The 26,464-nt window shown below is 55.4% G+C and overlaps 1 protein-coding gene and 1 long non-coding RNA gene across 3 annotated transcripts in view; one reads left to right on the top strand and one right to left on the bottom strand.

The window, feature by feature from the left end:
• KIT (KIT proto-oncogene, receptor tyrosine kinase) overlaps positions 1 to 25,910 on the top strand; it is a 51,625-nt gene extending 25,715 nt beyond the window's left edge. Inside the window, exons 5-21 of one of the 2 annotated variants that reach the window (XM_029076787.2) lie at positions 2,363 to 2,528; positions 5,803 to 5,992; positions 7,600 to 7,715; positions 14,037 to 14,151; positions 15,041 to 15,216; positions 16,109 to 16,215; positions 16,320 to 16,446; positions 16,717 to 16,821; positions 16,926 to 17,036; positions 17,509 to 17,659; positions 18,388 to 18,476; positions 18,590 to 18,717; positions 19,761 to 19,883; positions 21,345 to 21,456; positions 21,550 to 21,649; positions 21,851 to 21,956; positions 24,654 to 25,910. In XM_029076787.2, coding sequence (XP_028932620.1) covers positions 2,363 to 2,528; positions 5,803 to 5,992; positions 7,600 to 7,715; positions 14,037 to 14,151; positions 15,041 to 15,216; positions 16,109 to 16,215; positions 16,320 to 16,446; positions 16,717 to 16,821; positions 16,926 to 17,036; positions 17,509 to 17,659; positions 18,388 to 18,476; positions 18,590 to 18,717; positions 19,761 to 19,883; positions 21,345 to 21,456; positions 21,550 to 21,649; positions 21,851 to 21,956; positions 24,654 to 24,785 — 2,154 coding nt within the window. In that variant the 3' untranslated portion in view covers positions 24,786 to 25,910. Of the gene's footprint in view, positions 1 to 2,362; positions 2,529 to 5,802; positions 5,993 to 7,599; positions 7,716 to 14,036; positions 14,152 to 15,040; positions 15,229 to 16,108; positions 16,216 to 16,319; positions 16,447 to 16,716; positions 16,822 to 16,925; positions 17,037 to 17,508; positions 17,660 to 18,387; positions 18,477 to 18,589; positions 18,718 to 19,760; positions 19,884 to 21,344; positions 21,457 to 21,549; positions 21,650 to 21,850; positions 21,957 to 24,653 lie in introns of both variants that reach the window. The other variant, XM_029076786.2, reaches the window with a different exon arrangement.
• LOC114815546 lies at positions 20,416 to 24,020 on the bottom strand. Its single transcript, XR_003763334.1, has 2 exons — positions 23,807 to 24,020; positions 20,416 to 21,887 (listed from the first exon to the last, which is right to left on the bottom strand). It is a non-coding gene; the product is annotated as an uncharacterized LOC114815546 (long non-coding RNA).
• Positions 25,911 to 26,464: the final 554 nt, after the last annotated feature.

Genomic DNA, 26,464 nt, shown 5'->3' with positions numbered 1-26,464 from the left:
GAAAAAGAGGGGTGGGGAAATTCTGGTTCGGCATCCCCTCTCCCCGAAAGCGGCAGAGACCTCCCTACCGGCCTGTGAACCTGTCGGTCACCATGGGGATCCAGACAATCGAGGCATTGTAGCAGGATTCCTGCAGACAGGTGACAGGCTGCTTGCCCAACTCTCACCGCTGGCGGGTGGCAGGGCCGGGGGTGCCTCCGAATGTTCTTTCAGCCTGAATGCTCCCCCAGAGTCGCCGGGGGCTCTGAGAGCCTGTGGGGGTGAGCACAGCTGGCTTCTGGGTCCATCCAACTGAGCGGGGCTGATGAGAGCCCCGATATATTCCTTCCTGGGGTCTCCCCACACTTGTTGGATTAGAAGAGAGGCCGAACTAGAGCTTCCCTGGCCCCATTCCCCTTGAATTTCCAGAGGGGCCAGGGCACCTCCAGCCCCCATAGTGTTCAGGGCTGGGGTTAAGGGGCAGATGCCCCTGGCCGGCCTCCGGCTCAACAGGGCATGCTAGCCTGGCCTGGAACCCGGCATTTAACAACGGAAACGTTCCCACAGAGAGTTTCTACTCCCCTTGCCGTGCCCTTTGGATTCCTGGCCGGTCCCCCCAGCGGCTGGAGGAATCAGGCACCTGCCGGCAGCGCGCCCTTCCCTACATTCCCCAGTCTGCCGGTGCACTGGGCCGGCAGCCCGGGGAGAAGATCTGGGCCAGGGAAGGGGTCCGGCCCAGACGTGGCCCCCCGTCACCCGGAGACCCGTCGCCGATTCCTCCGAGCCCGGCAACTTTGGCTGCAGTTGTGCAACCTTCCTGGCTGGGAACTGGCGCCAAGAGCAATATTTTGATTCACATATCTTTTTCCTTTTTCTTAAAAAAGCAGTGGAAAGGGAATAAAGACACCAACCCTTCTGGGGTTAGCTGGGGCTAGGGTGGGGTTGCCAGGGCCAGGAGGCCCCTCTCAGGGAAAGGGGCCCCCTTATGATGTGCCTGAAACTCATCACCCCTGGTTCTGGGTCTCAGACAGAGCGTTATCCAAACCCCGGTCCCAGGGTAGCGTCGGTGCCCGGGGCTGTTTGTGGGTGAGTGCCGCTTGGAGCGGTGTCAGTAGAAGTGTTGTGATTGGCTACTTGGAACTCTCCGTGGCTGGAACATCTGGGTGTCTCTGTTGATGGAAAGTGTTTTCCGAATGCCCCCTTTGTGCCAGATGCCGGGCTGGGCACTTGGGAGCGCACAGCAAAAAGACAGAATCCCTGCCCTCGAGGAGTAAACTCCCATCTCTTGAGGGAGACCGGCAGACTCTCATGATGTGCAAATGGAGTAAGAGAAAGGAGGAGGAGGAGGAGGAAGGTAGGATAGACAGACTGGCAACTCAGTTCCCTACACCCACAGTCCTACACACAGGCCGAAACACACACTGGAAGGCAGACGGGCAGATGTGTAAATTATTGGGGATCGGAAGACGAGCTGCAACCCGGCCCTGAACACTGCCCCCAGAGCTCCGAGCAGGGGAGGGGCGTGGAAACGATCGGCCCGGCCTTCATCACCTGGCTCCTGGCCGATTGGTCCTTGCCGGTCTCTACCCGGGCCACAGCCAGGTGGCTCAGCGGAAGCCAAGGATGGTGGGGCTTCTTTCCTCGGGGCCATTGACCGGTGATGGGAGTCAACCAGACCGGACGTCCCTGCTGGGGGACCGGAGAACCATATTCCTCCGCCTCCTGCAGTGGCAGGGAAAGGCCTCACTCAGCTTCCAGCCCACCCCTGAAAATCTGGGTCTGTGCCCGTGCCCCTGCTCGTGGCAGCAAAAGGAGGATGCAGAGGGGGCAGCCATTCATTCAGTCATTTAGTGAGCACTTACCATGTGCAGGGGACTATACCAAACGCTTGAGACCATATGATATAACAATAAGCAGACAGGTTCCCTGCCCACAATGACCTTACAGTCTCGAAGGAACCCGTGGCTGGGCCTCTTGGGAGGCCAGCGAGCACAGGGTGTGTCCGCCCTCCCCAACACAATTTCAAGCGGGTTCCGCAAAAACCTCGCAAAGTTTCCTGGTGGGAGGGGTCTCCCCATGCACGCAGGCCCCGCTTCTCCTCATGATTAATAATTAATACCGCCTCTTCCCCCTTAACGATGAATCTTTCAACATAATAATACCAGGCAAAGTTCCAGCCCTAGATTTTCTGGGCCGCCTCCTCATCCCGGCCTGGGCTTGGTACAGCGTGAATATTAATATGGCACCGTTAATTGCTGCTATTTTTAATTTATCGGGGAAGGATTCTGCATATGCTTTGGATGTTAATTACTTTGCGTGTGTTTGTGTGTGTTTGTATGTGTGTGCGCTCGCGCGCGTGTGCACGCCCGCGTGCCGCCCACAGACCAGCCGCCATGCACCGCGGAGCAGGAACTTCGGTGATTACGAGTACGAACAGAAATCCACGTTGAGCATCGAGTCTGTGTGCGTTGGCGATTCTGGGGTGTTCACGTGCCTCGCCAATAACTCATTTGGACCTGCAAGTGCCAGCATGACGCTCCAAGTGATCGGTAAGCCTGCCTACCGCCCATCACCCCCAAGGACCCAGAGAGCGCCCACCGGCTGGGCATCTCTCCTCCTGCCCTTCCCCCAGGTGGCCGAAGGTCATCTAGTGGGTGGTGAATGCTGGACTGCTGAAGTCCCTACAGAATCAGGCACAAAGAACTTGGTGGAGAACCTTGTTTAACAATAACGATATTGTTGTTAAGTGCTTACTATGTACCAGGCAGTGTTCTAAGTACTGGGGAAGATACAAGATAATCGGGATGGATACAGGTCCTGTACCAAATAGGGCTTACAGTCTTAATGCCCATTTTACAGATGAGGGAACTGAGGCACAGAGAAGTGAAGTGACTTGCCCTAGGTCACCCAGCAGACGAGCGGCAGAGCCGGGATCAGAACCCAGGTCCTTCTGACTCCCAGGCCAATGTTCTATCCACTAGATCACACAAACGTCTGGCTCCTTTCTTGTGTTCAGAACTTGGGCCTTCAGTAATAATGAGAACTGTCTGTGGCACTTGTTAAGCGACTGTTCAGTGTTAATCTCTGGGATAGGTAGACTACAATCAGATCAGAAACAGTCCCTTTCCCACAGAGGGCTTACGGTCTAAAGGGGAGAGAGGACAGGTTCTGAATCTCCGTTTTACAGATGGGGAAACAGGCACAGAGAAGTTAAATGACTTGCCTGAGGTCATCCAGCAGGCAGGTGTCAGAGCTAGACTTAAAACCCAGGTCTTCTGATTCCCTGTTCTCTTTCCACTGGGCCACGCTGCTTTTCTTAATGGAAGGGTCCGGGCTTCTCCAATCCTCAGAAGCTGGGTGGGCCAGGGGTCAGGACTCCATTCTGCGGTTGAAGGAGGTCCGTGCGGGCTCCCCCGTGAACCCCGTCCGCTGGCTTCTTCTCGGGTTTGCCAACCCTGACCCGCTGCCTTGTTCTGTTGGGTTATGACCTCCCCTGGCAGACAAGAAGAGACAAAAACTTGGCAGCATCGCTTCCAAGCTGGTCCAGAAAAATCCCGACTGAGTAGAGTGAGCCCCTCTAGGCTCACCGCCACGGGGCCCTCCAGGGACTTCCACAGTCCATTTCTGCAGGTGGACGAATCGGCAAGCTGAGGCCGCCGCCAGCCGCCGGTCCGGGGTTGGTTTACAGCCGGTCCTCGGCATCCCCGCCCGGAGCCCTCAGGCCGATGGCCATCAGCAGGGGTCTGGGAATCGTCCTGGAGGCCAGCCACCGGAGGTCACTTGGTTCTCAGTTTGGTTTCCACTCTCAGTCAGTCATATTTATGGAGCTCTTACTGTGTGCAGAGCACTGTACTAAGTGCCTGGCAGAGTACAACAGAACAATAAGCAGACACATTCCCTGCCCACAGAGAGCTTACAGTCAAAAGGAACAAGTTTGTTTTGGCTCTGAGGAGTGGAAGGCCCCTTGCCCACTGTGGTGTTATAAGGTAGCATCCCAGCCCGGGCCCAGTGGGCACTTTAGGAGGAGGGACCCAAGGGACAATGGGGTCTCTTGCCCAAGGCCCTGGAAGCCCCACACATGCTTACCAGCCCACTACCCATTCTCAGGCGAGGCGCATCTTCAATATTGAAATCCATAAGTGCTAATTGACTAAGGTGATTAAGGACTGCATTGTCTGGGGAGATTGGCTCCAGAAATCAATTAATCCGACCTTGGCTCCAGAAATCAATTAATCCGAATGTTGTGGGCACATTTCGGTATGGGATCGGATTCTTTTAAAAATCCGTCCATTGATTTCTCAGAATCCAGCAAGAAGGAAGGATGTGCAGTGGTGAAACCGACCTACGCCCCAGACCCACCCCACCCCCGTAGTTGAAGTTGAGGGAATTCCAGGGTGGGCGTGTGTGAGTGGTTGTGTGTGGATGTGTGAGGGGGAGATGGATGGGTGGTTTTGTTTGTGTGTGTGTGTGTGTGTGTGTGTGTTTGAAAAGAAAGCCCACCTCACCAAACTCCCGGGGCAGCAATCGGGATACAAAGATAACAGCCCACCAGGTATCCTGTCATCTGGATTGGGTTTTCAGTTCCCCAATTTAAAATTGTAAGCATGCCTGGCCCCAGAGCACCTGGACAAAAACAACTTCAACCATTCGGAAAAAAGTTTGACGATTTTGCGTTCATCTTGAATGCAAGCGAACGTACCGGGAGTTAAAAGGCGAGGGTGTTGCGGAGACAGGCTGGTGGGGGTGCTGAATCTCTTGGCCGAGGCTCCGAGACATTTTGCCAAATGGCGTCGAGTCGAGTCTCTGAGATGTGAGCTGGAAAACCTGGGCGTTTCTCCGTGTTCCAGAAAATCCTGGATCTTGAAATTTGCCTGAAATGAACACACGCAGGAGCCGAGCTCCAGGTGATTGACAGGATGGACTCGGGCCTGATGTCTCAGCTCTGTTCCCAACTGATCCGCTCTCCCGCCCTGCGCCTTAGTGCTTGACGGGCTGGGAGAGAGGAGAGAGAGGAGTTCCGGGCTCGGGAGCAGGGAGCCGTAGGCCTTGGGTTGACTTCAATCAATCAGTCAATCAGTGGTATTTATTGAGCGTTTACCGTGTGCAGAGCACTGTACTAAGCACTTGGGAGAGTACAATATGACAGCGTTGGTAGACATGTTCCCCGCCGCCAACCAGTTTACTATGTTATAATAACAATAATGTAAATTTAAATTATATATTTTATAAAGTACCTATGTCTGTCTCTCCCTCAAGACTAAACTTGTTATAGTCAGGGAATATATCTGCTAATTCTGTTGTATTATCCTCTCCCAAATGCTTAGTACAGTGCTCTGCACATAGCACTCAATAAATACCTCTGGTCGATGGTATTGTTCTCTCCCAAGCAGATAGTACAGTGCTCCGCTCATAGCAAGCGCTCAGTGAATACCATTGATTGAAAGATTGATAGACTTCCCTCTGGGTCCCCCGTCCTCCCGGCCGCCTCGATGTCTGGAGTTCAGCTCTCAAATGTGTGCCGCAGCAGAATCAAATCAAAGTGCTCAGCGTGATCTATTTTTACTCATCCTGCTCGTTACTTCTTCCTGGAGAAGTCAGTCCCTGATCCTCCGACCCCCAATTCCTGTCCAAATGCTGCAGGAAAGGTCTGTAATTGGGTGAGCACTCCTTCCTCCGTGCCACACCTGCCTCAATGTGAAGAGCGGGCAGGGGGCTGGAGTAGGGATAAAAGGGGGAGAGTTTGGTCTGTTCCCCTCCTTCGGGGACCAGGACGCGGGGGCCCCTTGGCACTAACGCCTCTTTTCCCCGATCTCTCTGGCCTAGACAAGGGATTCATCCACTTCCTCACGGGGACCAACTCCACGCTGTCCGTAAACGCCGGTGAAAACGTGGATCTGGTCGTGGAGTACGAGGCCTACCCGAAACCGAGCCGCCAGGGCTGGGTGTGCCTGAACGGGACGTCGACGGGCAGGTGGACCCATCGCCCCGGCTCCGAGGACGAGGGCAACATCCGGTAATGAGGCGGGCGCGGCCACGGAGGGTTGTGACCCCGTTGGATAGGAGTGCCTCAAGGGCAGGGACTGGGTCTCCAGATTGGGCCCCCGATACAGCGCTGTGACCAGGCCCACAGAGTTGTGGGAGTCCACTAGAGCGCTCTGCTGTAGAGTCTAGACTGTAGATCACTAGGTGTAGAGAAGCAGCGTGGCTCAGTGGAAAGAGCATGGGCTTTGGAGTCAGGGCTCATGAGTTCGAATCCCGGCTCTGCCACTTGTCGGCTGTGTGACTGTGGGCAAGTCACTTAACTTCTCTGTGCCTCAGTTCCCTCATCTGTAAAATGGGGATTAAGACTGTGAGCCCCACGTGGGACAACCTGATTCCCCTATGTCTACCCCAGCGCTTAGAACAGTGCTCGGCACATAGTAAGCGCTTAACAAATACCAACATTATTATCACTATGGACACGGAACGTGCCTGCTAATTCTGTTGTGTTGTACTCTCCCAAGCACATAGTACAGTGCTCTCCACATTGTAAGCACTCAATAAATGCGGGCGCCTAATCCATATTGTGGATGATGGCCTGAAATACATCTTTGTTTTCCCCCCTTCGTTGACTGAGGCCCTCTCTCTGGGGGAGTCATGGCGGGGGGTGTATGTGCGTGTGTTACTGACTCAAGTTTCTGTGTGCTGGGCCCAGGGCAGGAAGTGGGAGCCATAAATCTCCTGGGTTTAGGGGAACTTGGGCCACCTTGTCAGGGGGTTGGGCGGTGCCGAAGAAAAGTCTGCAAGGAGAGTGGCCACTTCCTCTCCGGTGGTGCCTGGCCCCCCTCGGGGGTTTGGGGCTGGGGGTTCCCAACAGAGACCCGGGGTCCTAGGCAGCGAACAGCGCTGGCTTGGGGAGCGAGGCGTCAGCGTGCCCCCGAGTCAGTCGGGGCGCTGCCGAGAATAGGCATCTGGTCACGGTGGCAGCTGGTGATTCCCCTGGTGGTGTAGAAATGGGTCAGGGCCCCCCAAATGAGAGCGGGCACCTGCCCACAGCACACCCGGGAAACTGTGGTCAGTAGCGGAGGCCCCAAAGTGCTTGAGAGAGGGTGTGGGGGCTTGGGAGGGTGTGAGCGAGAGTTTGTGTGTGGGACTATTGGTGTGGATGTAGGTCTGTGGGTGTGTGACTGTGGGGATGTAGGTGTCGAAGTGTTTGTGTGGTTGTGTGTCTGTGTCCGCAGGTGTAGGTGTCTGTGTGGTGTGACTAGTTGTGCGAATCTAGGTGTAGCTATTTGTGCACCGTTGTGAGGATGTAGGTTTCCGCGTGTGTATGTGTGGACGTAGGTGTCTAGTGTGTGACTTTGTGTAGATGCAGGTGTCCGCACACCAGCATGTGTGTTTATGTGCGCTTGCGCATTAGAGTTAATGTCTGTGCGACTGCATGCATGTGTGAGTAAAATGGAGCGCTCACCCTAAGGTGACACTGCAGACCTGATCCCATTACCCCGCTGGGCCCTGGGCAAGGGGATGGTGGTTGGGATGTCTGGGGGAAAGTGACACAGCAATGAGCACGGTAAGCGCTCAATAATCGGCATCGACTGATTGAGTCAGTGACGCAGCGACGGGCTCATCTCTCGGCAGGTACGTGAGTGAACTGCCGCTCACCAGGCTGAAGGGCACGGAGGGAGGCACCTACACATTTTTCGTGGCTAACTCTGACGTCAACACCTCGACCGTGTTTCACGTCTATGTGAACAGTGAGTACTAAGCCCCTGGGGCCCTCAGGGTGGTCCGGGTGCCTATGGGATTGTACTCTTGTGGAGATGGACGGTGTGGGGCACGGGTGCCCGTGGGGTTGGGATCTCGGTGGAGAGGACAGACTCTGGGGACAGGAACTCCAGTTTTAGGGGCCCAAAGATCCTGAGAGCATTCCTTTCTCCAAGACTTACAACACTGTCTGCCCCCACCCCCCTCAGCTGACCATGAAAGAAAACCCATAGAGTCCAGGGCCTCAGTTTCTCTGCCTGCAAAATGGGCACGTCAGTGCCTGCGACATCTCCAAGCACCCGCCGCCTTCTCGCTCCTCCTGAGCTGTTTTTAGCATTGGATGGGGCAACAGAAACTCTTTCCCCTCACCACCCCCGCAGCCCGAGAAGTTCCAAATGGCCTCAGACTCCGCTTACGGCATTTCTAAGTTGACCCCTGTTTTAGCGCTACAACACATCGGCGATGAGCTGGGTGAAGGATATGGGGGATGGGGGTGCAAGGCCCTTCCCTGACTGAGCCCTCCTTTCCTCTTCTCCCTCTTCCTTCCGTGTCACCCTGAGTTGCTCCCTTTACTCATCCCCCCTCCCAGCCCCACTGTACTTATGTCCAAAGCCCCAATTTATTTATTTATATTAATGTCTTTCCTCCCCTCTAGACTGTAAACTCACTCTGGGCAGGGAATGTGTCTATTCTGTTGTACCCTCCCAAACGCTTAGTACAGTGTTCTGCACACAGTAAGCACTTAAAACAACTGGCTGATTGTCTGACCAGTGGAGTAATGAGTTGGGAGAGACTTGGGAGAGGGTGGGGAGGGAGGAGAGCCATCCCCCCATCATTAGCAGGGAGGAGAGACCGTCCACTTCTCTTCCAGTCCAGTCAAAGTCGGCAACTTAGCCTTGGAACCCCTTGGACCCGATTCTGGAGGGTTTGGTTTCCTCAGGAAGCAGTCTGCCTTTTCTCCCCGGGTTCAAATGGGAAAATTGGTTCCCTCTGATATTTCGACCTCAGGTGCCAGTTTCGGGACCCAATGGGGTTGCGGTCGAAGGGCGGCAGTGTCCGGTAGGGACGGAGCCCACATCTGCATTGGCTCCGGAGTCCCCGGCCCGAGAGATAGGGAGCATAGCGGTGCTGTCTACAGCGATTAGAAAGAAAAAGGGAGGACAGGATTTGGGTGGGAGGATGAGGAGTTCTGTTCTATTTTGAACATATTTAGTTTGAGATGTCAGCAAGACATTCAAGTAGAGATATCCCTAAGGTAGGAGGAAACATGAGACTGCAGAGAAGAAGAGGGCTGGAGATGTAGATTTGAGAATCATCAATCAATCGGTCAATCAGTGGTCTTTTTTGAGCACTTATTGTGCGCAGAACACTGTACTAAGCGCTTGGGAGAGTACAGTAGGACAGAGTCGGTAAGGCACGTTAGCTCCCCAAATGGTAGTTGAAGCTGTGTGAGCGATTGAGTTCTCCAAGGAAGTGGGTGAAGATGGAGAACAGAATTGAGCCGTGCGGGAGCCCCACATTTAGGTGATGGGAGACAGAGGAGGAGCCCGTGAAGATTGAGAAGGAGCGGCCAGGGGGATAGGAGAACCAGGAGAGGTCCGGTGTCAGTGAAGTCAAGGTTGGAGAAGGGGGAAGTCCACAATATCGAAGGCAGCTGAGAGTCCGAGGAGGATTAGGATGGAGTAGAGGCTGTTGGATTTGGCAAGAAGAGAAGGTAGGTAGTGACCTTAGGACAATTCCTGTGGTGTAAAGGAGGTGTCCAGACTTGAGGGTGTCAGGGAGAGAATCTGTGGAGTAAAAGGGGCGTTCAGACTGGAGCGCTTCAGAGAGAATTCACCCAAATCCATCCTCTCTCTTTTGGATATTTTCCATCTGTATCTTTATGTCTCCTCGCTAAGGCTGCAACCTTAAGGGCAAGATTAAGTCTTTCCCCTCCTTCCCTAAGTGTCCAGGACAGCACTCTGCACCGGGCAGGCGCCCAGTACGTAGCTCTACACGTGCTAGATACCAAGTAGGCACTTGCTGTATGCAGGGCACTGTATTAAGTGCTCGAGAGAGTCCAATACAAGCAAAGGGACTGATGGTCTAAGGGGAGAGACAAGCAGATCGGGTACTAAGAGTGAGAGTTGGTGGAACAGCCAAAGTCATCTGGGAATGAAGGAGAAGAGGGCAGGGGCTGTGGAGAAGGAGTGTGGCCTAGTGGAGAGCGCACGGATCTCGGAGAACAAGAGTCTGGCACATAGTAAGCGCTTAAAAAAATACCATTAAAAAAAAAGACACTGTCCCTGTCCCACAAAGGGCACCCATTCTAAATAGGAAAAGAAACCTGCTTTAAGTCAGAAATGGGGCCGCTGGATGGCCTGGAATTTGTACCATGACTCCCTTGGCTCAATGGGGTTTTTTTTCAATAGTATTAAGCGTTTACTAAACGCCCCGCACTGTACTAAGCGCTGAGGTAAAGATAATCAGGTTGGACAAAGTCCATGTCTCACATAGGCTCATAGCCTTAGTTCTTACTTTACAAATGAGGTAACAGAGGCCCGGAGAAGTGAAATGACTTTGCCCAAGGTCACACAGCAGACAAGTGGCAGAGCCAGGATGAGAACCCAGGCCCTCCGATTCCTGCCGTAAGCACTGGGGGAGATGCCGTAAAATCCGAGCAGATGCACCCCCTGTACTACATGGGGACTCACCATCTAAGAGGGAGGGAGAGCAGAGAGGTTAAGTGACTCATCCAAGGTCACACAGGCCAGTGGCGGAGCTGGAAACAGAACCCAAGTCTCTGGCCTCCCGGTCCACTTGCTCTTTCCACTGGACCACACTGCCTCCCGGCAGCCTCGCCATCCAGGCATTGTTCAAGGTCAGGACCTAGGATTGCACATGGAAAGATCTTATTTATGGAAGCGGATGGCAAGGTTGGGCTACAGAGGGGGGATGGGTGCACTCCTGACTTGCCAGTGGAGAGCGGGACTTGGGGATTTTAATAATAGTAATGATAATAATTGTGGTAAATGTTAAGTGCGTACCATGTGCCAAACACTGTACTAAGCACTGGGGAAAAGTACAAAAAATCAGGTGGGACGTAGCACCTGTCCCCCACAGGGCTCACAGGCTAGAACAAGTTTTGAATCCCCATTTTAGAGATGAGGAGACTGAGGGCCCAAAGAAGTTGTCCAAGGTCACCTAGCAGGCAAATGGTGGGACTGGTATTAGAACTCAGGTCCCCGACTCCCAGGCCTGGGCTTTTTCCACTAGGCCACGCTGTTAGAGAGGCAGAAAAGTGCTGTGCCCAGCTCATCCGAATCCTGTAGACATGATCCCTGCTGGGTGAGGACCACAGGGGGGTGGCGAACAGTGGGGGCTGCAGGACCCAAGCCTGGCTTTCTCTTGTGACACACCTCGAAGCAGGGATAGGCTGTGCCACTTGTCTGCTGTGTGACCTTGGACAAGTCACTTCACATCTCTGCATCAGTTTCCTCACCAGTAAAATGGGGATTAAAACAATGAGCCCTATGTGGGGCAGGGACTGTGTCTAACCCAATTGCCTTGTATCTATCCCAGCGCTTAGTACAGTGCCTGGCACGTAGTAAGCATTTAACAAATACTATTATTATTATTGCTGTTAATAAGAAATGGCTGCAAAGGATGACGGGTCACAGGTGGCGAGGCCAGACTCGGGGAAGTGTGAGTGGTGACTCACCGTGGTCAGTCAATCATTCAGTCAGTCGTATATACTGAGCACTTACTGTGTGCAGAGCATTGTACTAAGTGCCTAGGAGAGTATAGTACAGCAATATAACAGTCACATCCCCTGTCCACGGTGAGCCTACAGGTTAGAGAGGGAGGCAGACGTTACTATAAATACATGAATTACAGATATGTACATAAGTCCGGTGGGGCTGAGTGAAGGGAGCAAGTCAGGGTGATGCAGAAGGGAGCGGGAGAAGATGGAAAGGGGGCTCAGTCAGGGAAGGCCTCTTGGAGGAGACGGACCTTCGATTAGGCTTCGAAGGCGGGGAGAGTCACTGTCGGATGTGAGGAGGGAAGGTGCTCCAGGCCGGAGGCAGGACGTGGGTGAGTGGTCAGCGGTGAGACCGATGGAATCGAATTGGCCCAAGGCCCCCCAGCTCAGACCCGCTCCCCCTTAAGCCCCGCCCACTCACCAGCAGTCCCACCGCCGCCACCACCACTTTCGGCGGTCTGTCCCCATGTGAGTGTGCTGCTTCCTGCTTTCCCCTCTTTGTTATTCTTCCGAGCTTTCACTCTCTGTTGGTAATTTCACTCTGTCTCCCCCGGTTTGCTCCCAAGCTCCTTGAAGGCCAGAAGTTGGTGTCCTGCTCCCGTTGAGCTCTCCCGAGCGCCCAGAGCAGTGCCTAGCACCCAGGCCCGCCGCGTCTGGGCATCGGCCCTGATTGCCGGTTGGGCTGGGGTGCCAGAACAAGTAATAATAATAATAATGATGGTATTTTTTAAGCTTAGCACTTAGCCGGGTAGATACAAGATAATCGGGTTAGACACAGTCCCCGTCCCACATAGCGCTTACAGTCTTAATCCCCATTTTACAGATGAGGGAACTGAGGCACAGAGAATTGAAGTGACTGCGGACAAGTGGCAGAGTCGGGATTAGGACCCGGGCCTGGGCTCTATCCACCAGGCTACGCTGCTTCAAATCCCCAGGTGGTCAGCTCGTGCCCCTCACGGGACTCAGCCACTCACCCTGCCTTGTAGAATTTTCTTACCCCCATTTTGCAGATGGGGAAACTAAAGCTTAGAGAGTCCCAGTGACTTGTCCAATCTTCCCATATTCCATCCACCTAGTGGGCTCTTCCCAGTGAGGTGAGCAGGAACCTTTCATTCAGTTCATTCAATCGTATTTATTGAGCTCTTACTATGTGCAGAGCACTGTACTTAGGCCCAGCCCGACCCCCAGCTATGAAAGGAGGGCTGGGGACACCCTGGCAGCACCCTTTGGTGAGACTTGGCTCCCGGGCATCCTCTAGTTCTAACTGAAACTCCTCGAGGGCGGGGATCGTGCCTACTTGTTCTACTGGACTCTCCCAAGCTCTCAGTACAGTGTTCTGCTCACGGAAAGTAGCACCGATTAACCGGTTGGTTGAGGCGCTCGGTAGAAGCTGCCGATGGGGGCCAGGGAGTACCTACCCGGAGCTGGCTGTGGGGAGCCTCATTTCATGGATGCCCGACTGAGCTCCTGATCCCCCACCGGTGCCGTAGAGCTCCCGGGCAGACGGGCTGTCCGTCGGCCGGGGCTCCCCTCCACACGCTCACAAAAGTATGGGACCACGGGGAGACTCAGCCGCCCACCCGGGACCGATTCTTAGTGAGGCGGGGGGTGGGCAGGCTCATGCCAGGGAACAATTTCAGGAAATGCTAAATAATGAATTATTTCTAAATTGCTGCCCCATGTAATTTCCCCCGTCCTCTCCGGCGTGGGTGCTATATATAGCTCTCTCCCTGCAGCGCGCCCGCTCTGGCAATAAATCACCCGCGATGAGGCCCCGGTAATGAGAGCGAGCGATTCCTCTGACCACCGGGGTGCCGCGGCCCTGACTTGAGTCGGGTACCCGGCCGGCGGGCTCGGGGCTGGGGGAGGGGGCGCCCGGGGTCCTGGGAGGTGCGGGTAGGAGGCAGATGGAGCTCTCTCCCTGCAGAGCCTGCCCTCACCGGGCCCCCGTCGGAGCTGTGCCCCGGGTGGTGTGCCCAAGACAGGGACAGTTCAGCAGAAGCAGCAAAGCCTAGTGGAAAGTGAGAGTCAGAGGACTTGGGTTTTAATCCCGGCTCTGCCCGTTGCTTGGTATGTGACCTTGGGCAAATCACTTCACTTCTCTGGGCCTCAGTTACTTCAGTTGTAAAATGGGGATTCAGTGCTACCTCTCCCTCCTAATGAAGATTGTGAGGCCCATGTGGGACAGGGACTGCATCCAACCTACTGGTCCTATACCTACCCCAGTGTTTAGAACAGTGTTTGACCCATAATAAGCATCATTAAACAGAACCAACCGACAGACCATCTGGCCGCCCGCCCAGCGCCTCCATTAGAGCGACAGCCCCTCGGGAGCTAGGAGCGAATCATCTCCTCTTACCGACTGTTTCTCGGCACGTAGTGGGTGCCCAGCCCGGTGCTCTGTTCCCTAGAGGTGCTCAGTAAATACCCCGGGCAGAGGGAAGGAAGAAGGGATTGATCGATGACCACAGGTGGGATAATAGTAATTATGGTATTTGTTAAGTGCTTATTATGTGCCAGGCACTGTACTAAGCGCTGGGATGGAACGCGCCTATCTTTGTGTCCTCAGCGAAGCCAGAGATCCTGACGACGGACAGGCTAGTGAACGGCACCCTGCAATGCACCGCCTCCGGCTTCCCCGCCCCCACCATCGACTGGTATTTCTGCCCCGGGGCTGAACAGAGGTGAGACCGCTGCGGGAATGAGGGCAGAGTGGCACGGTGGCATGGGGGGGCTGGTTTCCCAGCCCGCTCCTTTTCTCCGGCTCGGCTCAGGTCTCTCCTTGGCCTTGCGGAGAAGAAGGTGGCCACCATCTTACCCCCGGAGGTGTCAGTCGGGCCATTTGGCTTTCAGAAAACGCCTCCGTCGGTCTCTCTCTAGATGCAATGGGTGGATTCGCGGGGTTATTTGTAGCTTGGCCTTTGTAGCTGACTGGTACTGCAGGGGGTAAAGCGAACTGAGCGTTGGCCGCGGGGCGGAGCGTCTGAGAACAGTGGGCGCGCTGAAAGCCAGGTCTCAAAGGGGGGCCCTTACATAGACCAAGGTGTGACTGGAGATGCGGGGGGGGAATGAAGTGGAAGGTCCTCATTGGGTCACCTTCATTGCTGGCTGCGGGAGTGTCTAAATGGCAGCCTCCTGCTTCTTCCAACAGCCCACAAGTCCTACCAGGGGTGACGGGACCAGGGAGAGGGACCTGTTCTTAGCGCTTTCCTCTGGTTACTTTGCCCAGTCCAATGACCGGAGGCTCGTGAGCATCCCGGGATACCCAGTCCAGTGTGTAGCACCTGGTACAGCCCTCTGGGTGCTGAAGCGTTGCTCCCGGCACCTGGTGTTCCTTGCCATTAACGATGCTGAGCTCTGGGCCCCAAGGGCTCCCGGGACCGGGCGGACATCTTCATGATGCCAGTCCCTGTCGGCTCTAGAGTGGGGGGCCCTGCCGACGACGATGACCGGGGGAAGGGACGTGACTTCCAACAGCCCCACCCCAAGCCCCGGAGGAGTCTGAACACGAGGGGGTCCGTGCCGGCCCCCCCGCCCCCAGCTCGGCAACCATCCGGGCCGTCGGTTCCTCAGGTGCTTGGCGTCCATCCCCCCGGTGGACGTGCGCGTGAGGAGCCCGGCCCGCTTCGGGAAGGTGGTGGTGGAGAGCACGGTGGACCCCAGCGCCCTGAGGAACAACGGCACGGTGGAGTGTAAGGCGTCTAACGGCGTCGGCCGGACCTCCGCCTATTTTAGCTTTGCTATTAAAGGTAACAGCCAAGGTATATTCCCTTTTTGATGCCAATTTCGGGGGTTCCCTGGGCCTTCGGTCCCGCTCCGTGCCCGGCCGGAATGCCAGCACATCCCATGAGCCCCTGCCATCCGGGCCCATCTCATCTCCGGTAACCCTGACACACCGCGCTCCATCCAACCTCATCTCATGCTGCTGCGGGCTGCGGTGGGGGGCTGTGGGGAGGGGTGCTGGGGGGGTGGGGGTGGGGGACTGGTTGCGGGGTGGAAGGGAGGTTAGAGTCTCTTCGCCACTCTCGGGAGCTGCCCGCTCTCCTCTGTGACCAATGTGGGGGTGGACTCTGGGCCCTGTGGGAGGGAGAGGACGGGCACCACATCAATCCGTCAGGAGGAGGATGGGCACCACTCTAGCCACATCAATCCATCATATTATTTATTGAGCGCTTGCTGTGTGCGGAGCACTTTACTAAGCACTTGGGAGAATTGCAGTATAACAGAGTCAGCAGGCACATTAGCTGCCTTTAACGAAATTACAGTATAGAGGGGACACAAGCTGCATCAGGGCCCGATTTTGCTTTCTCATAGTTCTCCTCAGCAGGAGAGAGGGGTCACGAGTGACCATGAGCTCTGTCCAACCTCTTTGACTCGTTCCTGCCCCAGCCTTTAGCACAGTGCTTAGTCCAGATTGTAAGTACGGTCTAGTGACTATTTTTAGTGCTCGGTACAGTGCCCGGCCCTCCACGAGCGCTCGACGGATAGCCCAGCTCTGGTTACTGGCCGCACCCCCCTCCACTGCCAAGTAGTCCCCAGATGGCCCCAGTAGGCGAAAGAGTCGGAAAGAGCGGATTCGTCAGGAGCATTTTTGTTTCTCTGTCAAAATCTCGACTCTGCCCTTGCTTGATCTCCTCCCAGAGCAAATCAGCACCCACTCCCTGTTCACACCACTATTCATCGGCCTCGTGTCCACCGCTACGCTCTTGAGCCTCATCATCTCGGTTCTCCTCTATAAGTACTTTAAGGTAACGGACGGACGGAGGGGTGGGCCGGCCGGCTGCAGGCGGCGGGACGGAGGTGGACGCGGGCGGCCTGGACTGATGTCGGTGCTTCCTCCTTCCCCACCCAGAAACCCATGTATGAAGTCCAGTGGAAAGTGGTGGAGGAGATCAACGGAAACAGCTACGTGTACATAGATCCTACACAGCTTCCTTACGACCACAAATGGGAGTTCCCCAGAAACAGGCTGAGTTTTGGTGAGCTGAAGATGGGACTTTCCTTGGGACCACCGTGCCCCATCCTCCCATCCCGTGACGGGAGCTGTGTTTTAGCCGGGACCTGGTGGGGTGGGGGTTCGGAGCGGCTTCTCCACCTTCCCAAGGTCGCCGTTCCCATCCCAGAACTCCGTCAGCCACGGTGACGGGGTCGGGCTGGACTCGGGGAGGGGTTGGGGGGGACAGTACAGGGTGGGAACCTTTGAGAAGAGGGGTCCAGGGTCTCCTCTGACCGTGGCCGATGGGTTTCAGGGAAGACCCTCGGAGCCGGTGCTTTCGGCAAAGTGGTGGAGGCGACGGCGTACGGCCTGTTCAAGTCGGACGCGGCCATGACCGTGGCGGTCAAGATGCTCAAACGTGAGTTCCTTGTGAGGGGGCCGAGGAAGGGTGGGGGCGGGCAGGGCCGAAGGGCTGCCACGGCTTTCCCCGGCTCCACTGACATGACTCGGCTGTGATTCCAGCCAGCGCTCATCTGACGGAGAGGGAGGCCCTGATGTCCGAACTCAAGGTCCTCAGCTATCTTGGGAACCACGTGAACATCGTCAATCTCCTCGGGGCCTGCACGGTCGGAGGTCAGATGGGCGAGGGGCGGGCGGGGGCTGGCCAGGGCCGACCCGACAGAAGGAAGTTTGTCTCGTGGGGTTCTGTGCTTTGTCTCCCGTAGTTTTGTCCAATTCCTGCCTGGGGGGCGGGGATGGGGCCCAAGGGCAGGGCCACTTGCCGGCCGAATCTGTGCTTGTGGGCCGAGCGGAGGGCAGGCCATCCACATCTCGGGAGCGGTAGCAGTGTGTGTGGGTGTACGGTGTGTATGTGTATGCGCGTTCATGTGTGAAAACAGCAGAGACCCTTGCCCAGAGAACCCAGAGCCAGGAGCCCGGGCTGTTGCCCCGGGCCTAAAGCCCCAGTTCCTGCCCAGTGAGGGCAGCGAAGGGGCCAGTGCTGTACAGCTGGGCTACTCGGATGACAGGAAGGTGACTCCTGTCCTGGTCCGGTGGCCCTTGGCTGACCTTCCCCACCTCCCCACCCCCGTTTCTGTGTCCTCAGGACCCACCTTGGTCATTACGGAATACTGTTGCTATGGCGACCTTCTGAATTTTCTGAGAAGAAAGCGGGACTCATTTATCTGCTCCAAGCACGAAGCTCAAGGGGACCTGACACTCTATAAGAATCTTCTCCGCTCAGCAGAGGTCCTGGGGTGAGCACAGGATCGGGGCTAAGAGGGAGTGGGGGTTGGTGGTTGGATTGGAGCTAGGAAAAGTCCGTCGGGTAGATGGCTCCGTCTGTCCTGTCGCTTTTGTGAGAATCACTTAAGCGGTGTGGCCTAGTGGACAGAGCATGGGCCTGAAAGTCAGAATGACCTGGGTTCTAACATCAATTCTTCCACTTGGCTGCTGTGTGACCTTGGATAAATCACTTCTAATCCCTCAGTTAGCTCATCTGTAAAATGGGGATTGAAGCTGTGACCCCCCCATGTGGGACACGCACTATGGCTAACCTGAGTACATTCGATCTACCCTAATGCTTAGTACAGTGCCCGGCATACAGTAATCGCTTAACATATTAAAAGAAAAAATCACAGCGATTGCCAGAAAGTTGTTACTGCTTTGAAGTGGACGGTTCAGGGGAGTTTGGTCTCTTCCAGTTGGACATGCTTTCTCCTGAGTTCTGCCCGAGACTCCGGTGTCACCACTTGGAGTCATCGGGCTCCATTTGGCCAGGGCTGGGAGTGGCTGCGGCCACGCGGACCGTCCTTGCTCTGCAAGATGGACATCCCAGCTGTCCTTCCCCCTTAGGCCGCAAACCTCATCTTAGGACGGGGTTTGGGTCTGACCAGGTTATTTCCTACCCGCCCTGGCTGTCAGCCCAGCGCCGGGCATGTCCCATGAGCGACTGACTCTGTCCCACCATCTAAACCCCCTGCAGCGATGGCGCAGACGAGTACATGGACATGAAGCCGGGTGTTCCGTACGTCGTCCCGACCAAGGCCGGCAAGAGACGGTCAGCGGGAGCCGGTGGGTACCCCGCCGGACCCGCCCCGGGGAGCTCCTTGGGCCGAGGGGGGCGGTGCGGGCCGGGCAGCCCTGGAATCTGATGGGAAAACTCCTTTTCCGCTCACTTGCCACAGGCTCCTATGCTGAGAGGGAGGACGGCGCCGCCATCATGGAGGATGACGAGTTGGCACTGGACATTGAGGACCTGCTGAGCTTCTCTTACCAAGTGGCTAAGGGCATGAGCTTCCTCGCCTCAAAGAATGTGAGTGGTGACAGTGGCACCGCCATGTGGGAGAGGGCAGGGGGTGGGGCCAGCCGGACAGATAGGGTGGGCTTTGGAGAGTCGCCGTCTTGGGTCTCGTCGAAAACCTGAGGTGAGTGAGGCCGAGGGGGTCCCACTCCTACGACCAGGGATGATTTGGCTTTATAGCGAGAGGGGAGGGGAGACGGATATGTTAGTAAAAAATTCATGAGTGACTAATTGTGGTATTTAAGTGTTTACTATATTCCAAGCACTGTATTGATTTCTGGGGCAGATACAAGTTCATCAGGTTGGACTTAATCCCTGTTCCCCAAGGGACTGAGGGTCTAAGGCAGAATGTGACTATTTTCTATTGACCCTTCCCAAGCGGTATATACAGTGCATATCACCCAAGGGGTGCTCAATAAATATCATTACTGCTGAACTCACAGTCTAAGAGGGAGGGAGAGCAGGTATCTAGTCCTTCTTTGACAGGCAAAGAAATGGAGGCCCAGAAAGATTCAGTGACTTGCCCAAGGTCACACAGGCAAGAGGCAGAGCCAGTCAAAACCCAATCCTCTGACTCTCAGGCCCAGGCTCCATCCACCAGGCCATGCCACTTCTCCATTGGCTTTGATGGTGGGAGAGTGAAAACTTAGCGAGAACACCACACCTCGACCATAGTTTTAGGTGGGAAAGTCAGCGATGGTAACGAACCGGGAGTGCTAGGGAACTACCGTCTCCCACCACGTATGTACCAAACGGCAAGATAGCCTCAGTGACAGCACCTGTCGGGTTCAAAAACTGCCTTTATTTTCACCAATTACAGTGATGATGATCAAGGTACTTTTGCCAAGTGCTCAGTGGGTGCATACACTGGGCTAAGCACTTGGGAGAGTACAACAGAAGCCAGGTGGGCCGTAGCTGGGGTGGCAGGCAGCGGGGTGAGTGCTAGTGTAGACTCTGCCTTGTCTACACCAATTGGCCTCCATCCCCAGGTGATCAGGGGATGGGGAGTGGGTGGCAAGAAGTGATCTTGACATCTTTTCCCCCTCCCCCTCCAGTGCATTCACAGAGACTTGGCCGCCAGAAACATTCTCCTCACTCACGGCCGGATAACGAAAATCTGCGACTTTGGCCTGGCCAGGGACATCAAGAACGACTCCAACTACGTCGTCAAAGGCAACGTAAGTACCTGTCTGGCCTGGCCCTGGTCTTCCCGGGCTCCCTGATTGACATAGCTTCAGGGAGCAGGTGGAAACGGAGAGAGAAGGGTCGAATGTCCTTGGGAACTAGAAGCATTAGGCTGTTTAATCCCCTCCCACCCGCATAACAGTTACATACATTACCATAACTCAGTGGCTGCCGCCTACCCATTTTATTTTAGTGTCTGTGGTACTCTCCCAAGTGCTTAGCACAGTGCTCTGCACAGAGCAAACACTCAACAGTATTGATCGGAGTGTTTTACCAGGGTTCTGAGCAAGCGTGCTCACTTCCCCAGCTTCATTTCCCCTTCACAAAAAGGAAGTGGGCTCAGCACTTAAGTGACTCCGAGATCATCAATTAATATTATTTGATTGTGCACCTTCCGTGAGCAGAGAGCACTTTTCTTGGCACTTGGGAGAGTACTGAAGGATTAGTGTTCAATCCCTGGCGCTCTACAAGTTTACCGTCTAATAGGGGAGAGAGACATCACAACAAATTACGCGAAAGCAGGTAAATGGGTATGGTCATGAGTTGGTGTTTGTTTAATAGGGCATGTAAGACAAGTACTCACCGTCAGCTGAACCACCAAAGTAGACAAGTGCTTAGCTGCTTTCCCCAGCTCCTCTACCGGAAGTAGCAGTCGCTGGGGTGGATGCAAGGATGATTAGAAATCAATCAGGGAAGGCTTCCTGGACCCCAGGAGATGGGATCTCAGCTGGGCCGTGAAGACAGGCAGAGCCGTGGTCTGGTGGATGTGAAGGGGGAGGGAGTCCCTGGCGGGAGGGAGAGCTCAGTCCAAGAGGGGTCGACTGCACGAGAGGTAACTAACAGGGAGGAGCGGGGAGCGTGAGCTGGGGTGCAGTGGAAGGAGAGAGTTGATAAGTGAAGGGACAGAGACGATGTGGAGGTCCCCGCCTTCCCGGGAGATGTTGGAGGAGTCGGGAGATGTGTTGATCTGTGGCAGAGCTGGTATTTGGACCCAGGTCTTTACCTCCCGCACCCCGTCCCCTTCCCTTTAAAGTGAGCTGCTGGGCACCGAGATCTGCATCCAAATACCTACCGATACCCCCTTGGGATGGGATAAGGGAATCTCTCTGATCGGGCCCCAAGTGCTCAGTCCAGGACTTGTCAACAATAAGTGCCTGCTAAATGTCTAAATGAAGCTGGCCTTCTAGCCTGGGCTTGCTGGCCTTTGACAGCATTGGTCCCTTTCCTGCTCTCCTCCCGCCCTCTGTTCGGTCTGGTTGCCATTAAGAAGAATTGATCTGTGGGCCAGGGCCAGCTACTGCCCCCTCCCCTCTGCTTCAACTTAGAGGGTCCCGAGGGGACTCGGAAGGAGCAGGTGATGGAGCATGGTGGTCCCCCACAGCATGGGGTTGTGAGAGTCTTTGTGTCTGGCCCGGCTCTGGGCGAACTTTACCCACACTCAGTCTTCCCGCCAGGCCCGGCTCCCGGTCAAATGGATGGCTCCCGAGAGCATCTTTGGCTGCGTGTACACGTTCGAGAGCGACGTCTGGTCCTATGGCATCCTGCTCTGGGAGCTTTTCTCTCTCGGTATGGCTGGAAGGAGCGTGGGTGGGTGGGGGGCCTCCCTCCACGTCCGGGCCCGATCTTGAGAGGCCCGCGGGTGCCGTCTGTGTCCCGCAGGAAGCAGCCCCTACCCAGGAATGCCTGTGGATTCCAAGTTCTACCGCATGATCAAGGAAGGCTACCGGATGCTGAGTCCCGAATGGGCGCCGGTGGAAATGTAAGGGTGGGAGGCGGCGGATCCCTCTCAGAATCCCTCGAGGCAGTCGCTCTCCTTCCCTGGGCCCAGTCCCCCGATCCGGATTCTCCTTGTTGCCATCTGTCCCCGAGCACCACATCAGGGGCTGTGAGGCGGGCGGGTTCTACTGGGTTCGGTTCTTAGACCGCTGCCTGGCACACCCTTACCCCTCGCTGCGTACAGGTACGACATCATGAAGAGTTGCTGGGACGCCGATCCCCTGCAGAGACCAACGTTTAAGCAGATCGTTCAGCTTCTTGAACAGCAGCTGTCAGACAGCGCCATCAACGTGAGTAGTCTGCGATGCTCACCTCTCCCCTAGCCATCTCTCTCCAGTGACGCAACCCGGACCATCCAACCCCATCAACTCTCCCTGCAGAAACCTGGACTGGACCACCAAACACTTCAAATCATTCCTCTCCCTGTCCCTGACTCTCACTGTGATGACTCAAGCCTGGACCATCCCACACCAATACCTTCCCTCTCCATCTCTGACTCTTCCTCCTGTGACATATAATGGACCGTCCACCTCCCCTAACTCTTCCACTTCCACCTCTCATCTTGTTCACCCAAGCTTGAACCACCCCAAATTTCTACTTTCCATCTCCATCGCTGCCTCTTCCTCCATTGACATATAATGGACCATCCATCTAGCCTAACTCTTTCATTCCATTCTTGACTCTCCTCTTGATGTCCCTGACTTTCTCTCCAGGGACGGGACACGAACCATCCAACATCCCTGCTTCTCTTCTTACTCTCTATCCCTGGCTATCCTCCAAGTGACTCAACATAAAGTCAGTTAATGCTATTTATTGAGCGCTTACTGTGTATAAGCACTTGGGAAAGTACAACAGAATTGGTAGGTGTGATCCCTATCCAGAAGGACCAAACACTCCCTCCCCTTTCCAGCCCCTCTGATGACTCAGACCAGCCCTTTCAATAGCCTTAATCAGTTAATCAGTGGTATTTGAGCACTTACTGTGTGCAGAACACAGTACTAAGCGCTTGGGAGAGTACAGTGCAACAGAGATGTCTCCCTTCCCCATCTCTACCTGTTTCTTCAGTTCACAGCATGGACCATCCAACACCCCTAACTTTGCTCTCCATCCCTGCCTCTCCCCACAGGAAGAGGCACGGACCATTCATCATTACTGACTCCCCACTCTCCTGAACTCTTCTCTCTCTTGTCCATGATTTTCCTTCCACTGAAAAGTATGCATCTTTCTTCATCCCTGACTTACCCCCTTAGTGACCCATCATCGACTGACCAACATCTCTGGCTACCTTCCCAGTGACCCAGCACAGAGCCGGACTCATGCTCAAGATAACCAGACTGGACCATCGAGCGCATCTAACTCTCCCCTCTCCATCCCTGACTCTCCCCCAGTGTCTCAGCATGGACCATTCAACCCGCCTGACTCTCCCCCTCTCTATTCCTAACTCTCCTCCAGTGACTTAGCACACACCCTTACTCTCCCTTCCAGATAATCTGACTGAACCTTCCAACACCTCTCCCGTGCTCCTCTCTACCCCTGACTCTCCACTCTCCGGTGACCTAACACAGACCGCTTATCACCCTTCAACTCGCCCTCTGTCTCTCCCTCCAGTATCCCAGCATTAACCATCCAAAACCCCTGAGTCTCCCCTCCCCATCACTGACTTACCCCCAAATTACCCATCTTGGATCATCCACCACTTCAAACTGTCCTCTCTCCCTTCCTGACTCTACTAACACTCCAGACATTCCCTTCTAGAACCAGCGGAAATCTTCCATCGCCCTGATTCTGGCTTCTGATCTGACTCTCCCTCTAGGGATCAAGCACAGACCATCCAACACCCCGACTCTCCCCTCTTCATCCCTGACTCTTCCCAGGGATCCAGCACAGACCGTCCAACACCTCTGACTCTTCTCTCTCCAGTCCTGACCAAGCATGGACCATCCAATAGCTCTGACTCTCACCACGAGATTCCCAGGGAGGACCATCCAAAACCCCTGATTCTCCCCCCACTATCTTAATTCTTCCCTCTCTGTCCCTGTATTTCCTTCCACTGAACGGTACACATTTTTCATTGCCTCCGACTTACCCGACACAGATTATCCAACACCCCAGTCTCCCCTCTCTCCATTCCAGTTTTTACCGTGGTGTCCGTAGTTCTCTCCGGTTCCTGTCACATCTGTCCTGAGCAGCTCCTCTGCCGGGGCCGGGGCGGGGATGGAGCACTCCCTTGGGGGCTCTGTTCCTCGGTGGCTTGAGTCCATCATCCAGTGGGCAGGGCGGATCTGCAGTGGACACCCCTTCAGCTTCCCTGTCCGGTGTCGGACAGCCTGCGGACTGCTGAGTCGTGGCCTAAAGGAAAGGGCACGGTGCGGGGAAGCAGGAAAACTGAGTTTTAGTCCCAACTTGCTGAGCGACCTGAGTCGAATGCATTAACTTCTCTAGGCTGGTTTCCTCCTCTGTAAAATGGGGAGAATAATTTTTTTTGGTGGCATTTGTTAAGTGCTTACTATGTGTTAGGCACGGCACTAAGTACTGGGGTAGTTGCAAGTTAATCAGGTTGGACACAGTCCATGTCCCCTATGGGGCTCACGGTCTTAATCCCCATTATATAGATGAGGTACCTGAGGTACACAGAAATGAAGCGACTTGCCCAAGGTCACACAGCAGACAATACGAAAATGGGATCAGTATGGGAGAATCTTCAAGTGCCCTGGAAATGCAGCTTGCCAACGCCATCTCCTCCCCCGCCCCCGCTATGCCCAAGTGGGACCTCATGAAGGAGGGTTGTCCCAGAGGAAAGGTCGGGTACCCCGGAGAGGCAGGGTCAGGCCGAACCTTGACCCAAGCACCCCCTCGGTTCGGTCCCCCTGTCTGAGCCGTTGCCTCCCCCGGCCACAGCCGACAGCCCCCCGAGTGCCGGGACCTGCCGAGTGCCCCAGGAGCCTGCCCGCCCACCCACCCGTTGACCCACCCCTTGCTCTCTCCAGCTTTACTGCAACCTGTGCCCGTCTGCGCCCCCGAGCCAGAGCCTGGCCCCGGTGGACCACTCGGTGAGGATCAACTCCGTGGGCAGCAGCGCGTCATCCACCCAGCCGCTCCTGGTCCACGACGAAGCGTGAGGGGCCGTGGGGCCGGGTGGTGGATGGAGCCCCCCTTCTCCGGCCTGACCAGGTTCTGTGGCCCCTAATCGAGCGCTCTCTCCACCTCCCGGTTCCGGAGCCCGTCCTTCCCGCTTCCCTCTGCCGAGCTTGATTCTTCCGCATGACTCGGGCCCGGGGCCGCCACTCGTCCTTTCCCCGGGTCTTGGGCTCCTCTCTGCCACTTCGCCTGGGCAGGGGGCAGCGCAAGACTCCGAGCCCTGGGCCACCCATGGGCCCACCTATACCCCTTCTGAGCACAAGCCAAGAAGCCCAGGGCCGGAGCAGCCCCTCAGCCCCCGCGGCTCGGACAAACGGTTTAACGGGGGGAAGTGGGTTGCGCTGGGGTACTGGGCCCGACCCCACTGTAGCCTCCTTCCCCTCCCCCCTCCCCCATTGCAGAGATGATCATCAGATAGCGGAAGGCCTAGTCCCTGGGCCTCAGTCTTGGGTCTGTCCAAGGGCCCCCAGGGACCACCAGGGTGGGGTGTGGTGAGGGGGAGGGGTCCATGCTGCTCTGCCACGGTGACCCCTGCCCAAGCATGAGAAGCTCCTATCGGGGTGCCAGCGGGCTCTCAGTGCCCCTTCTCCCACCCCCCACTGCGCCATTGGGAAAAGGGAGTCTGTCCATTGGCCTGGCTGACCTCGGGCCCGTGACTCAAGCAGCCCGGGTGCCCTCCCTGGGCAGAAGAGCTGGGACATTTGACTGCCCCGGTGCCATCAGTCCCCCGCAACCAGAGTGGACAGGTACGTCGTCGCGGAAAGGAGCCGGGGCTTGGCCCTGCTCCAAAGTTTATATTTTTGTAAATTCTTTTTTTTTTCCTTTCGGAAATCGAAAGTTACTTTGCAGTCAGTGGCTGGATGTTAAAAATTGTTCTGTGGTGTGTCTGTAAATATTGAAATGTAGCAATAATGACTTTGGAATATTCTCAAGCCCCTGGGTGTGGAAAACTTATTTTTTTATATCGGTAGGAACTTTATGTATGGATATGTGTAAGTGGCGCGGGTTTTGGCAGTGTGGGTGTCTGGCGTTTCTGACCCGCCCTCTTCCCCGGTCCAGCAGTGGATTGATGAGAAGCATTCTAATAAAAATGTAAATACTCAGAATTAAAGGCTGCTCCCAGCTCTGTGGCCGTTGCCGGGAGGGAAATTTCCAACACGAAAAGTAGGTAGGATGTGATGCGACCCCTAAAGCCCCTACCCTGACCTCTCACCTGTGACCTGTCAGTCCATAGGACCACTCCACCTGGCCATACCCTGGCACCTCCAACTCAAATTGCCGACAATGCCCGATCTCAGCCGATAACCCCACCGACCTCACCGTCTCAGAAGCCGGCGACCTAGATCGCGTCCTGGCCCAGTAGTAATGATAACCGTGGTGTATAAGTGCCAACTCTGTGCCAAGCACTGTACTAAAGTGCTGGGGTAGATACAAGAGAATCCAGTTGGACACAGTCCCTGGCCCACATGGGGCTCACAGTCCAAGTAGGAGGAAGAACAGGTATTGAATCCCCATTTTGCAGATGAGGAAAAAAGCACAGAGAAGTTGTCAGTCGCCCAAGGTCCCCCAGCAGCCAGATGACAGAACTTGGATCAGAATCCAGGTCCTTTCCCAGGTCTGGGCTCTCTCCACTAGGCCAGGTTTCTTCCTCTCAGACCTT

The sequence above is a fragment of the Ornithorhynchus anatinus genome, chromosome 12 (assembly GCF_004115215.2).
Source record: "Ornithorhynchus anatinus isolate Pmale09 chromosome 12, mOrnAna1.pri.v4, whole genome shotgun sequence".
Classification (NCBI taxonomy): Eukaryota; Metazoa; Chordata; class Mammalia; order Monotremata; family Ornithorhynchidae; genus Ornithorhynchus; species Ornithorhynchus anatinus.
The sequence above is the reverse complement of the archived record's forward strand: the minus strand, read 5'-3'. Positions and strand labels throughout refer to the sequence as shown.